This window comes from Ranitomeya variabilis, chromosome 5 (assembly GCF_051348905.1).
Source record: "Ranitomeya variabilis isolate aRanVar5 chromosome 5, aRanVar5.hap1, whole genome shotgun sequence".
In the NCBI taxonomy this organism is placed as follows: domain Eukaryota; kingdom Metazoa; phylum Chordata; class Amphibia; order Anura; family Dendrobatidae; genus Ranitomeya; species Ranitomeya variabilis.
This window is the reverse complement of record NC_135236.1, coordinates 382,490,926-382,515,453: the sequence shown is the minus strand read 5'-3', so window position 1 is coordinate 382,515,453 and position 24,528 is coordinate 382,490,926. Positions and strand designations below refer to the sequence as shown.

The following is a 24,528-nucleotide window of genomic DNA, read 5'->3' as shown; positions in this document are numbered from 1 at the left end:
TAAAGTGGCCGGTGAGTGTATATGTGTATAAAAACCCTTTATATCATTAGTAGATTGCATCATATAGCTTTCGTTTCAGTCATAGGGGTGTCAATTTTTACCGCTTCAGTCACGGTCAGTCAGGTCCAGTTCAAAATTGTTCACTCCCACCACATTGTGATTGAATTAATATTTTTAAAAACTTTTTTTTTTTACTCTTTGCATGCTTTTAGAATTTCTATGGGAGACTAGAAGCTGCAGTTGTCCGATCTACTCTGCTACATACAGGCGATGTTCAGATCACCTGTATGTAGCAGAAATGCTCACTTGCTATGAGTGCCGACCACCAACTGTGACAACAATAGAGGTCTGCTGGAGACCTCTGGTTGTCATGCTGACCCATCGGGGTTACTGATGGGTGGGATTTCCGGGTCGCTTCCCGGAAGCAAGAGTTAGATGCCGCTGTCAGAGATTTTTCTTTTTTTGCTAACTGTGAATCAAATCTCAAAATGTTCGACTTTCAGGAAATTCGACTCAAACCTGGCCCTCCGTAGATTGATCATCCGCTCATCTCTATTATATAGCGCACAATGACATCTGTAAAGGAGTCTCCTTGATTGGTAAAACAATATAAACTTATTATTTTTATTCTTTATGCAGACATTAAAATTATCCAGCAAAGTTTTAGATAAAATAAGTACTGGGCAGCTTGTGAGTCTTCTCTCAAACAACCTAAACAAGTTTGATGAGGTAAGATTAAGTGCAGTAAATATTATTTCTATATAACATATTTTATATTGTTTGCAGTTATTCAATACGAGCTTTCACTGTTTATTCCTGGTCTTGTGTAGAATCTTATCTTTATCTTTTGTTTCTTGACATGCTTTAAGCTTGATTCTTTAGAATGTTTCAGACCTTGCCTCCTCATATCTAATCTATCTTCGGCTTGGGTTCCTTCTCTGCAGTTCCTTTTTCCTCAGACCACAACACTTGATTAAAAAATCCCCTACTCTCTTTTTATGTGGCTTACATAAGACTGAATTTTTAAGTCAAGGTTTTCTCCTATTCACTTTTACGTACAAACCTTGCAGTGCTGCAAATTAGTCAGGTTCTATATTTGTATTTCCCAGTGGCAGCCTGGATTATGCTACACATACCTACTCAGTATATAGTCTCAGCGAAAGGTTTTGAGAATGACGCAAATTTTGGTTTCCGTGTTTGTTCGTTCACCTGCTTTTTTGTGGCTTGGCTACTTATTCTCAATGGGATGAAGATTTGGGGAGTTTCTTGACCATAAACCTAAAATTTCAATGTGTTGTACACAGAACCACTTAGTTATCACATTTGCCTTGTGACATGGCGTGCCATCATGCAGGAAAACACATGGTTCGTCACCAAATTCATGTCCCAAACAGTCTCATGCGGTCTTCATCATAGAAAATAACTTTAGTCCAATATCTTTACTTCCTGCTAAGTTATTATCTCTAATGAAGCTCAGTCAGACTGTTTGGGACATTTGGAAGAATGATTGACCGGAAAATGCAAGGTGATTGCTACCATGAGTCCTGTGTATTGCCAACAACAAAGCCTCCTGAGACTATTTAGGTGTGGTTGCTTTTCATCCATGGGCACACTCACAATTTTGTCTAAGAACACTGCCATAAATTAAGAATGAGATCTAAACATCCTCAAAGAGCAACTTCTCCGAACAATCCAGGAGCAATTTGGTGACAAACAATGCTTTGTCACATTTTTTACATGGAGCCGCATATTTGTAACTCTGCTTTTGTACAACAGATGTACTTAAAAACAATTGTCATACGAAGAGCAATTTCAAAATTTTACAAAAAAGTTATATATATATATATATATATATATATATATATATATATATATATATATATATACAGTATATATATATATATATATTATGATCCATTTACTGCACAGTATGATTGATTTTAATGAGCGGATTGCTTCACGCAACCCCGGCCCATGGTCCAGGTCAGTGCTCTCTGGCTGTGGACAGCAGCTACACAAATTTCCTTATTCTCCAGATTCCTAGGCTAGGTTTATGATTAGCTAACTGGTCAAGATGTCATCTATATGTACCACATGCTGAACAGATAACGTCATGCCAGGCTGATGAATCATGCCCTACGCTGGTAACCTGGAAGCTCAAGAAATTTGTGCAGCCTCTGTCTACGGCCAGAGAGCACTGACCTGAACCGTGGACAGGGTTGCACAAAGCAATCCACTCATTACTTATTTTAATGTTTTAGTGCTTTTAAATAAATTATTGCTTATGAATGAGTCAGACATAAAGGAAATTATGCTGCAGTTTATTGAATGCCAATAATTACTACGTAATGTGGTGGCATATGATGCACGAATTAGCATGGTTCTGTAGTATAGACATGGAGGTACCTCAGCGAAGTATGTGCACCTGTGCATGAGGTCTGAAGAATACCCCATTCAGTACTGGACTCTTGTTGTTCAGCGCATAATTTGGGATATGCAATATCCTCTTTGCTTACATAAAACGTTCTCAATATGAGGTAAAGTCTTGAAAAAATAAATGTTCCCATCTAACATTTTGGTAGCAACTGTAGGTGTGCGTGTTTTTTTGTTGTTGTTCTTCATAACCTTGAGCTTTGTCTCCTGTATATTTTCCAATTCAGTCTTTTTTTGTTTTGGGAAAATAATGGATAACAATTACAATAAATAAATAAGCACCACCTGCAGTAGAAAAAACTAGAAAAACATTTCCATCTCATGGAGCAACCACTGCAGAATAACAGACGACATTAGTGGACAGTATTTGCAATAATTAAAACAGCTTGATATATTTTCTTAAAAAAAATAAAAAACAACTCACAGAACCTCATTAGATCCCACTTTACGGTCTCTGCCTCAGGTGAGGTGATCCCTTTGGTACTTCTCACCCCATGTATGCCCTTCATCTGCTGAAATCCTTCCCTCTGTACTTCTCTTGCCCTAGGTGGCTTCTATGTTGGGCAGTAACTTGGTCATCTCTTGCCCACATTTCCCACACAATGTTGGACTGGCCCACCAGCAAACTGGAGAATCCTCTGGTGGGCCCTGGCTTCTCCTTTAGGAGAGTTCATAGTTCAAACCTTGCAGTTGCTATGGAGCTCTTGAGTAGGGAAGAAACATGCGCCCTTAGAATCAAATCCTCTAGTGGGCCCAATGTTCTTCAATCTGACACTGAGTCACCACATGATAAATGACTAAGCATAGCTTTGTGTCAGTGTGATCAGTATGGTGAGACTCTGTAAATGATGTTATGTGACATCACAAAGAGGAGAAAGTGTATCCAACATCACTTGACAAACCAGGTTACCTGGCTCAGAGGCAAAATGTGAATGAATTCAAAGAATACATTATAGTGAGAAGCACCTTTACCCTCCCAAAATTCCTTCAAATGACCCTTTACTGTCTCTTGCACAGGTAGTCCTATATAAGGGTTTGTTCAAATTTGTTTACCAATTTTTAGTGATGATTCTACACAGAAAATCTACAATAAACTACAGTGAATTTTCAAATCTACCAAGTGCATATAAACTTGTGCCATTACTTAGTGAGAGTCACAAAAATGCATGAGGATCTTGCACAGGAATCATATGACCATACCCGATGGCCATGTTCTTAGGTTGAGGATTTGGTCAGTAATTTATATCAGTATTTGTAAGACAAAATCAGGAGTGGAACAATCAGAGGAGAAGTACACTGCTCAAAAAAATAAAGGAAACATTTAAACAACAAAATATAACTCCAAGTAAATCAAACTTCTGTGAAATCAAACTGTCCACTTAGGAAGCAACACTGTTTGATAATCAATTTCACATGCTGTTGTGCAAATGGAATAGGCAACAGATGGAAATTATTGGCAATTATCAAGACACACTCAATAAAGGAGTGGTTCTGCAGGTGGGGACCACAGACCATATCTCAGTATCAATGCTTTCTGGCTGATGTTTTGGTCACTTTTGAACATTGATTGTGCTTTCACACTCATGGTAGCATGAGACAGACTCTTCAACTCACACAAGTGGCTCAGGTAGTGCAGCTCATCCAGGATGGCACATCAATGCAAGCTGTAGCAAGAAGGTTTGCTGTGTCTGTCAGCGTAGTGTCCAGAGGCTGGAGGTACTATCAGGAGACAGGCCAGTACATTAGGAGATGTGGAGGGGGCCGTAGTAGGGCACGAACCCAGCAGCAGGACTGCTATCTCAGCCTTTCTGCAAGGAGGAACAGGAGGAGCATTGACGGAGCAAAATGACCTCCAGCAGGCCACAAATGTGCATGTGTCTGCACAAATGGTTAGAAACCGACTCCATGAGGATGGTCTGAGTGCCCGATGTGCACAGATGAGTGCTGGGCTCACAGCCCAACACCGTGCAGGACGCTTGTCATTTGCCATAGAACACCAGGATTGGCAAATTCACCACTGGCCCCCTGTGCTCTTCACAGATGAAAGCAGGTTCACACTAAGCACATGTGACAGACGTGGCAGAGTCTGGAGACGCCGTGCAGAGCAATCTGCTGGCTGCAACATCCTTCAGCATGACCGGTTTGGCTGTGAGTCAGTAATGGTGTGGGGTGGCATTTCTTTGGAGGGCTGCACAGCCCTCCATGTGCTCACCAGAGGTAGCCCAACTGCCATTAGGTACCAAGATGAGATCCTCAGACCCCTTGTGAGACCATATGCTGGTGCAGTTGGCCCTGGGTTCCTCCTAATGCAGGACAGTGCCAGACCTAAGTGGCTGGAGTGTGTCAGCAGTTTCTGCAAGATGAAGGCATTGAAGCTATGGACTGGCCCGCCCGTTCCCCAGACCTGTATCCGATTGAACACATCTGGGAAATCATTTCTCGCACCATCCACCAACGTCATGTTGCAACACAGACTGTCCAGGAGTTGGCGGATGCTTTAGTCCAGGTCTGGGAAAAGATCCCTCAGGAGACCATCCACTGCCTCATCAGGAGCATGCCCAGGTGTTGTAGGGAGGTCATACAGGCCGTGGAGGCCACACACACTACTGAGCATCATTTCCTTGTCTTGAGGCATTTCCTCTGAAGTTGGATCAGCCTGTAACTTAATTTTCCACTTTGATTTTGAGCATCATTCCAACTCCAGACCTCCGTGGGATATTAGTTGTGATTACGTTGATCATTTTAGGTTTTATTGTTCTCACCACATTCCACTATGTAATGAACAAAGACCTCAGGTTATGTGCACACAGAATTTTTGAGGACTTTTTTGAGTCAGTTCAACCCAAAAAATCTTGAAAATTAGCTTCAAGGATATCTTCACACGTTGTGTTTTTGCTGTGTTGTTCTCTACAGGCAAAACCTGCTCTCTCGGCAGTACAGAAGATGCTTTAAAAAAGAAGGTTTTGCTTCGTTTTTGTTTTTTTTTTGCTGCTTTTTTGTTGTCTCTTGTGCATGCTGATAAAGATTAATACCCCCCCAAAAAAAGCATGATGCAACTTCCTTAAGGTTTTTGCACCAAAACAGCAAAACCTAATACTTGTGTTTTTTGCTGTGTTTCTTTACTTACTCATTGCTTTCTATGGGTGAAAAACTTTGCAAAAACACTAAGTGACATGCTGCAGTTTTCCAATTCAGTCAGAGAAAAAAAAACAATGTATGTGCATGAGATTTCTGAAATCTCATACAGAGCTTCTGCTGGTACTGTAAAACACAGCCTAAAATTTGCATTAAAAATGCAGCAAAAAAACGCAACGTGTGAACATAGCCTTAAACACTTGACAGACTCCTAGTCATTTCTATTGGAAAACTACTCTGAATTTCTTTTGCTCGCTGTTTTGAAAGTTTTTTTCCTCTTTAGTTTTTGAAAAAGTCTGGTGGAAAAAAAGAAAGTGGCTCCGTATGGAATCTCCTCTAAACTAAGCACTGCCCAGGGCCTATTTTTTGCTTTTCTGTTCCATTTGGTATATTTTCTGCCTTTTCAGTCAAAGATTGACTGATATCAATTTTCACAAAGCAGATTCAAGAAATTAGAAGGGTGTAAATCTTTTACATCGCACCACGTCTTGCTCCTGTGATTATACATATGCCTAGAATATGCTTCAGTCACTTGCATTCTGATTTGTACAAAAATCACGAAACATTAAAGTAGGAAACTGCTGCCAGCTATATAAACTATGCGGCACACTGGAAAGCAGTATGGCATATGTTCCATATAAGACATTGTAGAGAAGTGGGCATGCAGCCACGAGCTAAGATCTGGAGTATAAATTATGTCTTGTCAACTGGAGTCAAATGAGTAACAAACACAGTTGAGCATTCTACATATTTACGGAGTTTATCTACAGTTTCCTCTTCCACAAGTACGTCATTGAAGAGGTCGCTGGCAATTTACATCATGGTAAATGACATACACCGGCTTTTTAATGAACTGATAAGAGTAAAACTGGACGCAAACTGCTAATTTACAAACCAGAATAAAAATGTCAGCCATGTATCGGAACCTGTAATGTTGGAAAAGTTCGAAATGATGATGCCTGGTGGATTATGGCTTTTATGGTTTACAACTTTCTAAGTGACTAGAATACTGGTAGTGTTTCACAACAGCAATTCATTCATTACTCCAGCCGTCCATGATTTATGAAGTTCTTTTAGTTTGTTAATTTGTTCTTGTGTAAAGAATTGTGGGAATAGTTTGTTCTGCCATTATATGATGAATATGCTGTCTGGGAGAGTTTAACCACTCGACCAACATGGTGTTGTGTCTGCCCGCCCTAAGATATTTACAATAGGAATGAGAGTGGAATGATAGAGCTGCCCTGACATACAAAACTCACCAACCCATATACAGTATTGCCCCCTCTCTACATTATGCTGGATGCTGCAGTGCTTTAGCATTATTGGGCCTTGCCCTTCACCACTCTTTGAAATATTTAAATGCACCATTCATTCAAGAAAGAACTTTTAGAGGGAATCTGTCATCAGGTTTTGCCACCTAATCTTAGAAAAGCATGATGTAGAGACAGTGATTCCAGTGATGTGCCACTTACTGGGTTGCTTGCTGTAGATTTGATAAAATCACAGTTTTATCAGCAAAAGATTATCCCTAGAGGACTAGTAAACTTCCTGCCATGTAGTCATCCATATTCATAAGCTGCATATAATAAGTATCACATTCATAAGTGTGAGTATCACCCTCTGTATAGATACAGTTAGGTCCATATATATTTGGACAGAGACAACATTTTTCTAATTTTGGTTATAGACATTACCACAATGAATTTTAAACAAATCAATTCAGATGCTGTTGAAGTTCAGACTTTCAGCTTTCATTTGAGGGTATCCACATTAAAATTGGATGAAGGGTTTAGGAGTTTCAGCTCCTTAACATGTGCCACCCTGTATTTAAAGGGGCCAAAAGTAATTGGACAGATTCAGTAATTTTAAATAAAATGTTCATTTGTAATACTTGCTTGAAAACCCTTTGTTGGCAGTGACTGCCTGAAGTCTTGAACTCATGGACATCACCAGACGCTGTGTTTCCTCCTTTTTGATTCTCTGCCAGGCCTTCACTGCGGTGGTTTTCAGTTGCTGTTTGTTTGTGGGCCTTTCTGTTTGAAGTTTAGTCTTTAACAAGTGAAATGCTGCTCAATTGGGTTGAGATCAGGTGACTGACTTGGCCATTCAAGAATATTCCACTTCTTTGCTTTAATAGACTCCTGGATTGCTTTGGCTTTATGTTTTGGGTCATTGTCCATCTGTAGTATGAAACGACCAATCAGTTTTGCTGCATTTGGCTGGATCTGAGCACACAGTATGGCGGCTCTGAAGACCTCAGAATTCATTCGGCTGCTTCTGTCCTGTGTCACATCATCAATAATCACTAGTGACCCAGTGCCACCGGCAGCCATGCATGCGTAAGCCATCACACTGCCTCCGCCATGTTTTACAGATGATGTGGTATGCTTTGGATCATGAGCTGTACCACGCCTTCGCCATACTTTTCTCTTTCCATCATTCTGGTAGAGGTTGATCTTGGCTTCATCTATCCAAAGAATGTTCTTCCAGAACTGTGCTGGCTTTTTTAGATGTTTTTTAGCAAAGTCCAGTCTAGCCTTTTTATTCTTGATGCTTATGAGTGGCTTGCACCGTGCAGTGAACCCTCTGTATTTACTTTCATGCAGTCTTCTCTTTATGGTAGATTTGGATATTGATACGCCGACCTCCTGGAGAGTGTTGTTTACTTGGTTGGCTGTTGTGAAGGGGTTTCTCTTCACCATGGAGATTATTCTGCGATCATCCACCACTGTTGTCTTCCGTGGGCACCCAGGTCTTTTTGCATTGATGAGTTCACCAGTGCTTTCTTTCTTTCTCAGGATGTACCAAACTGTAGATTTTGCCACTCCTAATATTGTGGAAATTTCTCGGATGTTTTTTTTCTGTTTTCGCAGCTTAAGGATGGCTTGTTTCACCTGCATGGAGAGCTCCTTTGACCGCATGTTTACGTCACAGCAAAACCTTCCAAATGCAAGCACCACATCTCAAATCAACTCCAGGCCTTTAATCTGCTTAATTGAGAATGACATAACGAAGGGATTGCCCACACCTCTCCATGGAATAGCCTCGGAGTCAATTGTCCAATTACTTTTGGTCCCTTTAAGAACAGGGTGGCACATGTTAAGGAGCTGAAACTCCTAAACCCTTCATCCAATTTTAATGTGGATACCCTCAAATGAAAGCTGAAAGTCTGAACTTCAACTGCATCTGAATTGTTTTGTTTAAAATTCATTGTGGCAATGTCTATAACCAAAATTAGAAAAATTATGTCCCTGTCCAAATATATATGGACCTAACTGTATATCCTTTTGATAAGGTGTCAGGAAGGTGATGCTAAGTTGTCAGGCTGTGGCTGCACAGAGACTTTCTGTAGCACATTTTGCTGGTGCTAAGATATGATGGCTGTAGTGCTGTGTTGTAAATAGAAGAAAAAAATCCAGCTCGACGAGGTGGTGAAAAAGCAAAGTCTTGGTACTTTATTCACTTCATATCAAAAAATAGAGGATAAAACAACAGCACAATATAATTAAAAACACTATCTACGCGTTTCTGGTGACATAGCACCCTTAGTCATGACTAAGGGTGCTTTTTCACCACCTCGTCGAGATGGATTTTTTTCTTCTATTTCCTGCATTCCTCACGCCTTGACACAGTGTTTCCGTGTTCCGAGCCTCCAGGGACTACAACTATGGTGAGCTGGATTTTTTCTTTAGTGCTGTGTTGTGACAGGCGACGCCGGCACCCAATCAGCACTGGTGACACTGTCTCTGCTTTCGGACAAATCGAACATGAAGAGGAAGTCCGGGCTCCAGCTGATCTCTCACTTCCTCTTCATGTTCGATTTGTCTGAAGGAGGGGACACTGACACCAGTATTGATGGGCGCCGGCGTCACCTGTCAAAACAACAGCATGGGAGCCCGAGAGAACGAGTGCTGACACCACAGGACCAGCGCTGGCACGGGAGGTGAGTATAGGCTTTATTATTTTATCGGGGCCAAGCTAGTGGTATGACATGAAGTTGTCCAAATAGTGGGCAACTTCTTTCAGACCCTAGTCCAGACACAAAAATTAATATTACACCTCACAGCAGACCTCTAAATAAATTTTAACCCCAGGCCATGAACACCATTTAGACCTTAGAGCAGACTCAGATACTTACTCTCCTCCATCCTGGACCCATGTGTAGTACTAGCTGCTGCCGCTTTCTGGCTGCTAATGATGACAGCATCCAGAGTATGTAGCTAAATGACATCAGTGCCCAGTGTGGGTGGCTCTTGGAACTGAACAGAGGCCTAGTGGTGAGGAGGGTAAGTATACCATACATACAGGTGGAGGCTAAAATTCTTAATATGCTCAGAAAATGACAACTTTAAAGAACTGCAAAGAAGATAATATAACTAATAGTACTGAACTATTTAAGATCTCATACAGAACTATTAAAAAAATAAGTGCAGGTGCCTCTCCAGCACCACCATTGTTCATTCCACCTGAATGCTGCAGAACATCATCGGTCTGTGTGCGGTCTTTTGCCATAGGTACAGTCAGAAGCATTGAGGCCATTGATTGGCTGAAGTGGATCTAAGAAATCTCATTGCTGCAGTGGGTCTGGCAGTGGTGGTTTTATGTTATTTTTTTCATTCATGGGGTGTCACTCTGAGTCTGTGCCCAGACTTCCCTATCCACCTTGGTACAGTTGTATTTTACCCCGCCAGTGAACTCTCTAGGTTCATTGCAGAGTTTGTGATTGGGGCTCAGTTTGTAAAGCACAAGTTCAAACCACACAAAGAATTGCACACAATTTTACGGCAATTCCTCATGGATCACCGGTCTTCACTACGGAACACTGGCAGTTTGTTATAAAAACACATTTTTTTGCCCCAGTTTGATTAAGGCCTTAGGGTGTGACTGGTATACAGCTGTGCTCACACGTTGCCAAGTTGCCCCAACATGAATACAACATTTAAGTACAACCTAAGGGCATGTTCACACAATGCATTTTTGTTTTGTATTTTTTGCTGCAATTTTCCCAAAGTTTTTCAGAGATCACAGCTTTTTTTATTGTGATCGTGTAAACATCTCTTATTAATGAGCTTGCAGTCTAGAGGGTGGTGGGGCCAGATAGTTGTATTTGAATTGGTGGCTTATCATGTCAGGTCTGCTGAGTTTGCTCCCTCACTGCCACATCAGACCTCCAGTTTGCTTGTATATTTCGGAACCTTTCACAACTCCTGTCTTTGTATGCTTCCATCTCCTTTGTACATTACACTTTTTGACTCCTTTCTTTTTTCCTCTTTTCCTCCTGTCTTCTTTCTCTGTAGTTTGCTCTGTCTATTTCTCTTCCTTGTTGTCCTGCCTCCTGCTCCTTACTCCTGGTTCCTGGCCAATATGGTGCAGCTAGCCACTTGCTGACTGGCAACTTCTTGTGACACCATCAGATCAGATAGGAGGGATCAGCTATCCAGACTCCCATTTGTCACCGCTGAGTGGCATCTGCCAGCCATCAGGCAGGGGTAAGTTTTTTCCCCTGCTGTTGCATGAGTATTCTTGTATTAACACAAAAAAAGTCTTCAACAAAGGCCCTGCCCAGTTTCTTTCATGGTGACCCATTTCTCCCACTGACTGCACCAGCCAACGTGGATTCTTCTGGGTTGGACAGATTCCAATCTGGGCCTGATTTACAGGATATGTTAATTTACTATCACATTCAATACGTAGAGTTCCTTAGTATCTATATTAACATTATAGGACAGAAGTTGGGAAGGAGAGTCGTAAACTCCCATACACATTCAATTATATTTATGGTAGATACCAAAAATCTAATTTGCTCGGGAAATGTTAGGTGCCTGGTCAGTGGTCACAAATACAAATTGAATCTTCCATATTGGATTTTTTCAGCTACAGTAATTTATTTTGTTTCGCTGATGAGCAGAGACGGCAATAGCGGTTCTCTATGTGGTTGACACAAGTAGTCAAGACTATGGAAACAGACAAGCGCAGCTGAGCTCAACCCTTTCCATAATTGCCATAAAAACGATACAAGAGCTTGTTCTTAGCAGAAATCCCAATCAGTGACATTGCGGCCACATGTTTTCCTGACCCTTAGGGATGTGGCTTCCAGGTTGGTGGCAACGCTTACCGTAAACCCATACAAGTAAAGTCTTTTGCTTTGGTTAGCACAAAAGGCTGTGAGGCTGCAGCCATTTAATAATGCAAAGTTATGATCTTAGCATTAATGGAACCAGGATCAGTCCAATATTATTAATTGTGGTGCCATGCTTACAGCCTGATGACCATCTTCTTGATGGTAGCCACTTAAGTCTATTCTCACACATTGGTTCACTGTTCTAACTTGTAATTGGTTATATATTGTCAGTAAATTTACCATTTATTTGGTTTGGGTGACTACAAACAACAGACTCAAAATATTGGTGGCAGATTTTATTTATTTATCAACCCCTTAAGGATCTATTCTTAATGACCTCAAATTGTTGTTTTTCTAGAGCCATCATTAGTGTTGAGCGATACCGTCCGATACTTGAAAGTATCGGTATCGGAAAGTATCGGCCGATACCGGCAAAGTATCGGATCTAATCCGATACCGATACCCGATACCAATACAAGTCAATGGGACTCAAGTATCGGACGGTATCCCTGATGGTTCCCAGGGTCTGAAGGAGAGGAAACTCTCCTTCAGGCCCTGGGAACCATATTAATGTGTAAAATAAAGAATTAAAATAAAAAATATTGCTATACTCACCTCTCCGACGCAGCCTGGACCTCACCGAGGGAACCGGCAGCGTTGTTTGCTTAAAATGCGCGTGTTTCCTTCCTCCCGTGACGTCACGGCTTGTGATTGGTCGCGTGCCGCCCATGTGGCCGCGACGCGACCAATCACAGCAAGCCGTGACGTAATTTTCAGGTCCTGAATGCCTAATTCTAGGCATTCAGGATTTTAAAATTACGTTCCGGCTTGTGATTGGTCGCGTTGCGGTCACATGGGCGACGCGACCAATCACAAGCCGTGACGTCACGGAAGGCAGGAAACGCGCGCATTTTAAACTTACGTCACGGCTTGTGATTGGTTGCGTGCCGCCCATGTGACCGCGACGCGACCAATCACAGCAAGCCGTGACGTAATTTCAGGTCCTGAATGCAGAAATAGGCATTCAGGACCTGAAATTACGTCACGGCTTGCTGTGATTGGTCGCGTCGCGGCCACATGGGCGGCACGCAACCAATCACAAGCCGTGACGTCACGGGAGGAAGGAAACGCGCGCATTTTAAGCAAACAACGCTGCCGGTTCCCTCGGTGAGGTCCAGGCTGCGTCGGAGAGGTGAGTATAGCAATATTTTTTATTTTAATTCTTTCTTTTACACATTAATGTTGTTTCGATACCGATACCCGATACCACAAAAGTATCGGATCTCGGTATCGGAATTCCGATACCCGCAAGTATCGGCCGATACCCGATACTTGCGGTATCGGAATGCTCAACACTAGCCATCATTGTTTTCCGTATTTTTTTTGCTGCATTTGTCAGTTGCACCATTCTGGAGTTCATGCAACTAACTAACTTTTAGTAACTTTATAGGGAGACAAAAACAGCAAATTTTTTTTTTTTTTTAAATTAACGTGCTGAAGAAATAAAGTGTTAACTTTATTTTGTGTGTTTAATATGATTACACTGATAACAAATTTATATAGTTTAATTTATGTTTTTTACTTTTGTACAATAAATAGTGTTTAAAAAAAATGGTTTATTTTTGTGCCATCATATTCTGAGAGCCATAGGTTCTCAATGTAGCTCTGAAAGGGCTTCTTTTTTGTGTGAAAAGCTGTGGTTTTCATAGGTACCATTTTTTGGAACACTTGACTTTTAGATCACTTTTAATGACATCCTTTTGGAAGTGGAATTAACTAAAAAATAGCAATTTAGTTTTATGTAAAAACCACTCAACATTCGATATAAATGACATGTTAGCTTTATTCTGCAAGTTGATACAATTATCTCAATACCAGATTTATACAGTTTTTGTTTTAAGTATTACTACTTTTGTATAAGCAAAATAACAGGATTAATAAAAACAGCAATTTTGATATTGTTTTTGTATATGTCTGTGATGTTCACTCTGTGGCATAAGTAATGAAATAATGTAATATTACAGAATGCTACAGACTCATCAATACTATCGTAAATATGAGTCGGTTTCTAAGTTTTTTTTTTCTCAAAATAAAAAAAAAATTTTTTTTCTCAAAATAAAAAAAAATTTTTTTTAAACCACTTCTAGAAATTGATCTAAAAACAATTGGATAGGTAAAAAAAACAAATCAGTAATTATTTAATAACTTACCCCAATCCAGTGATTTCTCACTATCCGTGATGTCACAACTACACTGCACATCACTGCTGCAGCCTATCACTGAACTCCATGGCTCATGTCACCTACCACAGGACAGCCACTGAGTTTAGTGATTGTCTTCTACTGTGAGGTGACCTGTAGTCATGAAGTCACTACTGCAACCAAAATAAAGAGACTAGAGCAATGGTGGGGAACAGTGCTGGACTGGGAGAGGCTGAGCATGTCTTTTGTATCCAATCATTTACAACTTTTATGAAAGTGGAAAACGCCTTTAAAACCTAATTATTGTACAATATTTATTGGTCTTAAACAGACTTGGACATGCAATCTACAATGCAGTGGATTATGCTAGCCTTCAGTGTTATACCTCAGCATCCTAAGTTTAACTGTGGTAATTAGTGTCTTCAATGGCCCCTACAATTTCAGCAGGAGGCTAATTATATGTATCAACTGGGCTCCTACAGCGGATTGTATGGTACACAATGGTGCAATGAGCATGGTGCATATATCCATCATTAAGCACTATTACACTTAGTGCTACTGACCTGTGTAAGAGAAACCGCACAGGACAAAATCCAAAGCTTCTGCATCTCCCTGACTTCCTTGAGTGCTGCTGGTCCTGGACCTATTACCCAATGAATATTTTATAAGTGAGATAAGTGTGCCATTTAATATACAGTGTGTCCCATGCAATCCTGTTTTCTGTTTTTCCTTGTAACGCTAGAATGTTATGTTGGTTGGAACAATGGTATCTAAGATCATAATTACCTATTAGACAGTGCCCTAGTAAGTACAGTTCATGAGGCTCAAATTTCCAAGACTAGAAGGGGATTGGCGCTTATTAAAACACCTGAAAACAATGATAATCCATTGGCTTTGATTGTTAGTGAAACTCACTGCATTATACGTTTTCCTTTGTGGCCTGATTTTAGAATTGTAACATGTAGATGTAATCAGTCTCTATTAAAGTTTTACCATCTTTATAGGGAGTCTGTCACCCGCAAAATTCAAATTCAGTTACTTAAACATTTATATAGGGGACTTTGCACCTATAGGATTAAACCAGTAATATTAATTTTAATGGTGTAGTTGAAGATAAATTCATTTTTAATCCATTTGCAAATGAGGGCACTTTGGTATACCCTAGGCATGGCCAATATGCCCGCCACTCTTGATTGACAGCATTGCAATTCTCACAGTTAATTTATCCCTTACTCAAACGTCATCATCCTAACCTGGTCTCCTCGCAATCAGCGAGACCAGGCAAGTCTGATCACAGTTGTTGTCAGTGGCCACCATTTGTGTCAAACGCTGACTACAACGGTCATCATTGTTGCCTGGTCTTCCTGCAATCAGCGAGACAAGGCGAGTATGGTGATAGTTTCAGTCAGCGACCTTTGTGTATCGTGTGTATTAAATAAAAATGGCTTGCAGTTCATAAGCAGCTGAGGGAAAGCCACCCGCTGGGGGCTAATGTTAATATTCTGGAAAGGAGCCAATAGCCATAAAGATTCCCAAGATATTTAATAACCGTTCACAGCTGTTTGCTTAGCCTGTACTGGTTATTATAGGGGAGACCCCCCACAAAATGACATGGGATCCCCACTATAATTACTAACCAGCAAAGGCTAAACAAGACAGCTATGGGCTGATATTAATAGCCTAGAAAGGGGCCACAAATATTGACTAAGATCATCAGCCCTCAGCCACCCCAGAAATGGCGCATCCTTAAGACATGTCAATTCCGGACCTTGGCCTTGCTCTTCTCACTTGCCTCGGTGCTGTGGCAAGTAGGGTAATAGCGGGGTTGATGTCAGCTGTATTATGGCCGCTGACATCAAGCCCACAAGTTAGTACTGGAGAGGCATCTATAAGACACCCCATTACTAACCCCAAAGTCAAATGTAATGAAAACGCAGAAAAAAAGTAAGTGGGAAGAGCAAGGCTAAGCGCCTAAATTTTCTGGGGTGGTTAAGAGCTGATGTACTTAGTCTGGAAGGGAATCAATATCTATGGCAACTTTTTTGGGGGGGAGGGTCTCCCCTATAATAACCAGTAAAGGCTAAACAATCAATTGTAAGCTGTTATTAATAGCCTGGGAACCCTTATGGCTATTGTTCCTTTCCCAGAAAATTATAGTCAGCCCCCAGCTGTTGTCTTTTCCTCAGTTGGTTATGAAAATTATGGGGGACCCAAAGGTATTTTTTAATTTATTTACCTATTTTTTTTTTTAATACAAGTATCTATTTATATAATTACCTTAAATTGTCTGTCATCCACTTCCGTCTGGACGTCCTTGAATCCCACAATCCACCGCGCCGCATTGGAAGTACGCTGACCGCCATATTGGAATACCCAAGTGATGGGTATTCCAATATGGCACCCGTTGGTGGTACCAGTATGTCCGTCGCTCACCGTTTCCCCTCTCTTCTGTCCGTCGCTCCCCTATCTCCCTTCGCTCCTCTCTGTTGCTCCTTCTCTCCCCTCGCTCCTCCCGCTCTTCTCCATCGCTCCCCTCTCTCCTCTCTGTCGCTCCCCGTCTCACCTCGCTCCTCTCCGTCACTCCTCTCGCTCCTCTCCGCAGCCCCCCATCGCCCCTATTTGCAGCCCCCATCTCCCCTCACTCCTCCTGCATGTTATTGCATCGGGAGGGTGGTGACGTGCCGATGGCGGCAGGCTTTGCAGCATGCCCCCATTGGCATGTCACCACCCTCTCGATGCGATAGCATCGGGCCTCCATCTAGTATAAAAATAAGCACGGATTAGAAATCACACTGACATATTTCTATCTATTATGTTCCTCATCGCTATCCATCTCTCTTTGAACATCTTTAATACATCAAACTCTTTAAATTGTATTCTGCATTTCATTCCATATGTGTGACACTGACGACACACGGACAGTACAAGGATGTCACACGGATTACACACAGATGTCACATACATACACACGGATGGCACACAGAGACGGACCATGGATTTCACCAGTGCTATTTTTTCCAGTAGAAGAATCACCAGGACGTGTGAAAGAGGCCTAAAAGTGCTTATAATGTCTTGGCAGATGCTCACTGTGGGTGGGGGGCACGCTCAGATTTCAGGCTCCTCTTTGAAGCCACTCAATCACTACATTTCTGGTTGTAGCAAGCAGGGGCCACAGACTGGCAGAGGCCAGAGATCAGAGCATACAACAATTTGATGTTCCGTAGGACTGTATTCAACCTTTTTAAGCTTTTGCATGTAAACACAGCCTTAGTAATGTCAAATTGACTTTTCACATGTATGTGAATTCCTGAGACAAATTCAATCCACATCAGACCGATTTTCTCTCCTCCAGTATCTACATTGCGGAATATGTTGTAGAATAACATTCATATCGAGTGTAAATGAACATATTATGTGAATATGAAATTAAAATAAAGGAACCTTTTTAGGAGCAGCAGGTGCCTTGTACAGCATGAAACCAGTGTGTGGAATTTTGAGACACTGTGCTATAGCCTGGCCACACTTAGCATATATATTCACTGCTAATTGAAACACTGATCTTATATTGACATTGTAAATTCTACTCTGCACCCACCTTGGCTTGGAATACACAGATCTGAGTTTTTACTATTTAAAACAGCACTCCCATGAAACTTGTTCTTGTCTAATCATGTGTAAGTATATGTAGTATAGTGCAAGTGCAGTAATACACTCAAGGACTGCAGTCTTCCCCAGTTTCCAGCGCTGCCCCAAGCCATGTGTCATGTGACGGCTATTTCGACTCTCCAGATCACGCTGGGGATATATCTGAGCAGGAACTCTCTTTTGCAATGTATGACTATTGTGAGGCCCTATAGGCTTACATTTTAAAAGAGACTTGCGGTGTGATCTGGAGAGTCAAAATAGCAGTCACATGACCAAAAAGAGGATCGGGGCAACGCTGAAAACTCTCCATCCTGCTTCTGTGTTCTAATATTAATATTTATAGTTATTTATATAGTGTCAACATATTTACAGTTTCAAACACAACAGTCCTAAGTAACAACAATAACAATAATACAATAATTAAGCAGAAATAAAACAACCCTGCTCGTGACAGCTTAATATCTACACTAAGTAACAACGAGAATAATAATTAAACCTCCAAAAAAACATCCTGCTCGTGACAACTTACAATCTACAATCTGACGAAGACGGTGATTGGTGGAAGATGGTGATTGGTGGAAGACGGTGATCGGCGGAAGACGGTGATTGGTGGTGATCAGTGGAAGATGGTAATCAGTGGAAGTTGGTGATCGGTGGAAGACTGTGATCAGCGATTATATTACTGCACTTACACTACGCTGCATATACATTTACACAGGTTTAGGCAATAACAAGGTTCTTGGGAATGCAGTTGTAATAAACTAGCAAATTTATAGCATCATAGGGGTCTTCAATATAACTATGAACGTCCAGATGTAATGTCTGGAATACAGATTGTGACCCTATGCCCACCTGAGTCAAAACTAAGTGCAGTGTTAACATGGCTTCCATTAATGTATCAACATAGTTTTAAACTTTAAGGTACCATGTTTTCAATAAGTAAAATCATATTGAAATGCAACAAAATTCCACAACAATTATATCCTGCACTCTTGTTCATACAGACTTACATGCAGATGAAACTAGATGACCCTCTGTACCTTTGTAATATTGTAACTCCGTGTTCATTCCTCTGTCATAGGGTCTGGCCTTGGCTCATTTTGTGTGGATCGCTCCACTTCAGGTGATCCTTTTACTGGGTCTCATTTGGGACTTGCTGCAGGCTTCTGCTTTCTGTGGCCTGGGCTTCCTTATTATTCTGGCCTTGTTTCAGGCATGGTTGGGGCGAAGGATGATGAAGTATAGGTAAGATGTTATGGTTTTTTCTATTGTAATAATGAAATATAGTGTTATTTAAATTCTGAAGTGTTTTACAAATGTGTTACACGTGACGTACAGCATCACCCAACTCAAACACCGGCACGCTGCCAAAGTAAGCATTACTATTGTTACTAAGCGGGTGCATGGCTCCACCACTGTCAAGTCAACAATCTGTTGCATCGACATAATCATACTGATATACTATATTATATACTGTGCATTTATAATAATTGATATACAGCTCTGGCAAAAATTAAGAGACCACCACATCAAAACCCTGTCATGGGCAGCCCAATCTCCAGACCTGAGCCCCATTGAAAACCTCTGGAATGTAATCAAGAGGATGATGGATAGTCACAAGCCATCAAACAAAGAAGAACTGCTTACATTTTTATTGTTGTTTCTAAATGATTATGAACTTGTTTTCTTTGCATTATTTGAGGTCTGAATGCACTGGGTTTTTTTTTGTATTTTGACCATTTTTCTTTGTCAGAAAAAAAAATACAAAATTTATTGCTTGGAAATTCTGAGACATGTTGTCAGAATTTTATAGAATAAATGAACAATTTACATTTTACTCAAAAATATACCTATAAAGAGAAAAATCAGACAAAATGAACATTTTGCAGTGATCTCCTAATACTTGCCAGAGCTGTGTATAGTAATCCTTGATTGTTACCTACAGAATTATATATTACATACAGTATGTATTCTTTATGTTAATGTCTTATAGAGACAGAAGAGCCGGCAAGATCAATGAACGACTTGTGATCACTTCAGAAATTATTGACAATATTCAGTCAGTAAAAGCCTACTGTTGGGAAGATGCAATGGAGAAGATTATTCTGTTGCTTAGACAGTAAGTACATTGTGTGAGGCCATACATTACTCAGTACATATATTAGAATCAGGCTGTGCTGAAATATCTGATTATTATGGTATCAAATAACTTCAACCCCAATGTGACACATTTTCTGGATATTAGTGTATTTTACCAAATACTAATGGTACTGCATACAGGGGTTTTTAGGGGGAAGGTCATCGCCACCATTGTCTTTGTTTTGTTGCCATTTCTTACTCGTTGCAGTACCAAATACCCATTCTAAATATTGTAAATGTCGTGGTTACTATTGATCCGATACACATCCGCTCACTTACTGCTGCAATGTCCATACAGTACTTGTGGGGACCCCAACATCCCAGATGTCTGTTCATGTCCTAGTGGAATGTTGCCCATCGATTTGGACATGAAAAGTCAGTGGAATTACAGGAAACAGTAATTTGGCCTATGAGCCGTTGTAATATAACTAATAACCCACAAAATTCAATGTTAATATCAATATTTATATAATCTAATATGTCTCTATCCTGTGTAGCTATCATTACTGTAAGTCTGTTGGGAAAATTCAAAAGACAATGACATTATGGTACCTATAGACAGACCCAGAAGCTCCATGCTAACCATCAGAAACAAGCCATTGTCCCATCTAAAATGTTACACAGAAAAAGCACTGAATTGTGCAATCAATAATCATCAAAGGGAATCTGTCACCAGATTTTTACAACCCCATCTGAGAGCAACATGATGTAGGGACAGAGACCCTGATTCTAGTGATGTATCACTTACTGAACTGCTTGGTGCAGTCTTGATATCATCTGCTGGAGATTTACCAGTTCTCTGAATGCTGAGCTCTGTATAACAGAATAGCAATGTCACGAATCGACTAGTGAGTGACCTGGGACCAGGGGCTCCTTTCCTGGCCCTAACACTAGGGGGTGCCCTAGCTCACCCTGTTCCCCAGGATACTTCAGATGGTGAAGACAGCCCTGCTCTATCTCCTAGATTAGCCCTTTGTCTGTTCACTTCCCCCAACCCAGGGAAAAGGGGGCGCTACTGTGCACTGCAGTACACCAACCCGACAGACAGGGTAACAAAGACAAGGGGAAACTGAAAACTCCACACACACAAAATATTCACTCACATATAACAGAGGTATTCACCAGGGTGTGTAGGGAAGGGGAAGAAAGAAAAACGGAAGGATAAGGAATTACCAAGCATACAAACCAAACAACAGTCACTAATAAACTCCTCCAGCTCTACTTCTCAAACCAACTTCTCTCACTCCTATGTCTTGCAGCAATTGCTAACTCAGACAAGGACTAGGTAACCGAGCCCAGATTTTATAGGGAAAAGGAATGGCTAACCAAGCACAGCTGAATGTAAGAATTTGCAACATGGCCGTTTAACCTCTGTTCTGCTGGAAGAAATAAACACGTTTAATACATTGGAAAAGTGCTTCTTCTCAGCCGCAGAGTAGGAGCCACCAGACGCTACGGTCTTCTGGCTCTGCTCCATTGCGGTAACCCCGTGACAGGCAGCTTTCTGTGTTACTGTGCATAGGCAGAAAGATGCTAATTAGTGACACTAAACACAACAGGAGGACAACATGTCATGAGACAACTAGTCCTCTAGTGATAAACTCCTTCTGCTAAAACACTGATTTTATTGATATCGCAACAAGCAGCCCAGTAAGTGACACATCACTGGAACCAGGGACTCTTCCCCTACTGCATGCTTTTCTCAGCTTAAATAAGAAAAAATGTGGTGATATTCACTCCACGATAATTTCTGAATTAGTATATATCTGATTTATATCACTTTGAGCCTGAAACTCACAGTGTGGTTTGCTTTTACACAGGACGGAACTGAAGCTCACCAGAAAAGCTGCGTATGTGAGATATTTCAACAGCTCAGCCTTCTTCTTCTCTGGCTTCTTTGTGGTGTTTCTTTCCATTCTTCCACATTTACTAACTCATGGGATTACTATCCGAAAGATCTTCACCACCATTTCATTCTGCATTGTTCTACGTATGACTGTTACTCGCCAGTTCCCCTGGGCTGTGCAGACCTGGTACGACTCCCTGGGAGTTATAAATAAAATCCAGGTATGCTTGTCTATTGCTGAACAATAGGATCAGAACACTAGAAAGATTAAAGGATAAGATACATTTACAACACAGCGTTTGTTTATATGAGCAGTGAAATCACTCGCTAATCACGATAGTGAGATTTCTCATGCTCAGGTGGATGTTTTCCAATATTCTTTACCATATAGAAATAATAATGGTATAACATGGGAAAAAAATCATTAAGACAGGTAAGAGGTAAATAGAGTATACTGCAGTACCATGAAAGCTTCCATTGTGAGCACTTATTGACATGTCAATGTGACCCATGCCTACTTCATGACCTACTTCTATAGCAAAAGTAAGCTGCTTTGTATCTGTACAGACCCAGAGAGGTGCAGAGTTATATCACCCACTCATTCTGTCTGTATTAAACCCCTTCCCGACCTTGCCCTTTTCCGTTTTTGCATTCTCGTTTTTCGCTCCCCTCCTTCCCAGGGCCATATCTTTTTTATTTTTCCATCAATTTGGCCATGTGAGGGCTTGTTTTTTGCGGGACAAGTTGCACTTTTGAACGACATCATTGGTTTTAGCATGTCATGTACTAGAAAACGGGAAAAAAATTCCAAGTGCGGTTAAATTTCCAATAAAGTGCAATCCTACACTTGTTTTTTGTTTGGCTTTTTTGCTAGGTTCACTAAATGCTAAAACTGACCTGCCACTTTGATTCTCCAGGTCATTACAAGTTCATAGACACCAAACATGTCTAGGTTCTCTTTTATCTAAGTGGTAAAAAAAAATTCCAAACTTTGCTAAAAAAAAAATAAAAAATAGCGCAATTTTCCAATACCCGTAGCGCCTCCATTTTTTGTGATCTGGAGTTAGGTGAGGGCTTATTTTTTGCATGCTGAGCTGATGTTTTTAGAGATACCATTTTGGCGCAGATACGTTCTTTTGATCGCCTGTTATTACATTTTAATGCAATGTCATGGCACCAAAAAAAACGTAATTCTGGCGTTTCAATTTTTTTTCTCGCTACGCTGTTTAGCGATCAGGTTAATGCTTTTTTTTATTGATAGATCGAGCGATTCTGAATGCGGCGATACCAAATATGTGTAGGTTTGATTTTTTTTAATTGTTTTAGTTTGAATGGGGCGAAAGGGGGGTGATTTAAACTTTTATATATTTTTTATTTTTTTCATATTTTGTAAAACATTTTTTTTACATTTGCCATGCTTCAATAGCCTGCATGGGAGGATAGAAGCTGGCATAGCCTGATCGGCTCTGCTACATAGGAGCGATCGTCAGATCGTCCCTATGTAGTAGATTTGCTGCATTGCTATGAGCGCCGACCACAGGGTAGTGCTCATAGCAATCTGGCATCAACAACCATAGAGGTCTCAAGGAGACCTCAGGTTGTCATGCTGATGCATCGTTGACCCCCGATCATGTGACAGGGGTCGGCGATGTGCTCATTTCTGGCCCAATGGCCGGAAGCGGTACTTAAATGTACAGTGTACACAGAAAGCTGTCAATCAGTGGTGTGGGTCGGGCTATACAGCTCAACATTCTGAGCACTTCTACATCTGCAGCAGAGAAAATCGTGATTGTATCAAAAGGAGAGCAAGCAGACCAGCAAGTGACATATTGCTAGAATCATGGTCTCAACATCTACATTATGCTGCTCTCAGATTAGAAGGCAAAAACCTGCTGACGGATTCCATGGCTGAATCTATTTGGCTGGTTATGCCAACCATTGAGATAATTATGTCACAGCTGGATTGAAAACAGTAATGTATTTATACAATAACCTTTTTAATTACTGTTACTTATTTGCTCAGGGTATTTCTATAGTAGCTACACGTTTATTTTTTATTTTTGAAATCAGTTGTACAAGTAAGTGGAGATAAGAAACATTGTAATATATCTTATTAGAGAAATATGCTTCTTCTTCCAGGCAGCATTTTTTATCTCTGGCATTGATCATTCACTCTCCAAATCTGCTTAAATCTGTCTACAAATTTGTCTTCAGTGTTTGATCAAATTACACCTTCTGCCTACAGGAAAGATATATATCTGGGTACCGTGTTAGCCAGTAGATAGAAAAATATTTAGAATTGAGAGTCCTCAGTGGTTGATACCTTTTAATGGCTAACTGAAGAGATGGTAACAAATTGCAAGGTTTCGAGACTACATACGTCTCTTCATCAGGCAAAGACTAAAACAAATTCTGAAGAATCACATATTTATGCACAACATAGCACAAAACCCCCCCCAAAAAACCCATGGATAAGACAGGTGACATGAAGCAGAATTACCATGAGTGATAAACAGTTATGTCCATAAATATTGGGCCAGTTCTTAGATAAGGAATGTTTTATTTTCCTCTGATTGGGGTCTCTGTTGTGATGACCTCTCATAGTCTGAGGGGCAAGTTCCTTAGTTGATGTAAAAAGACATAATGGATTTATGTCTTTTTACATCAACTAAGGAACTTGCCCCTCAGACCATGTGGGGTCATCACAACAGAGACCCCAATCAGAGGACAATAAAACAATCCTTATCTAAGAACTGGCCCAATATTTATGGACATAACTGTTTATCACTCATGGTAATTCTGCCTCATGTCACCTGTCTTATCCATGTTTTTTTTTCTGTGCTATGTTGTGTATAAATATGTGATTCTTCAGAATTTGTATTAGTCTTTGCCTGATGAAGAGACCTGTGTAGCCTCGAAAGCTTGCAGTTTGTTACCATCTTTTCAGTTAGCCATTAAAAGGTATCAACCACTGAGGACTCTCAATTCTAAATATTTTTTTACCTTCT

At 40.7% G+C, this 24,528-nt stretch overlaps 1 protein-coding gene across 2 annotated transcripts in view; it reads left to right on the top strand.

The window, feature by feature from the left end:
• Nucleotides 1–24,528, top strand: part of CFTR (CF transmembrane conductance regulator) — a 262,694-nt gene that overhangs the window by 50,179 nt on the left and 187,987 nt on the right. For both annotated transcript variants that reach the window (XM_077265003.1, XM_077265004.1), the window contains exons 5-8: nucleotides 640–729; nucleotides 18,617–18,780; nucleotides 19,529–19,654; nucleotides 21,495–21,741. In XM_077265003.1, coding sequence (XP_077121118.1) covers nucleotides 640–729; nucleotides 18,617–18,780; nucleotides 19,529–19,654; nucleotides 21,495–21,741 — 627 coding nt within the window. The remainder of the gene's footprint in view (nucleotides 1–639; nucleotides 730–18,616; nucleotides 18,781–19,528; nucleotides 19,655–21,494; nucleotides 21,742–24,528) is intronic.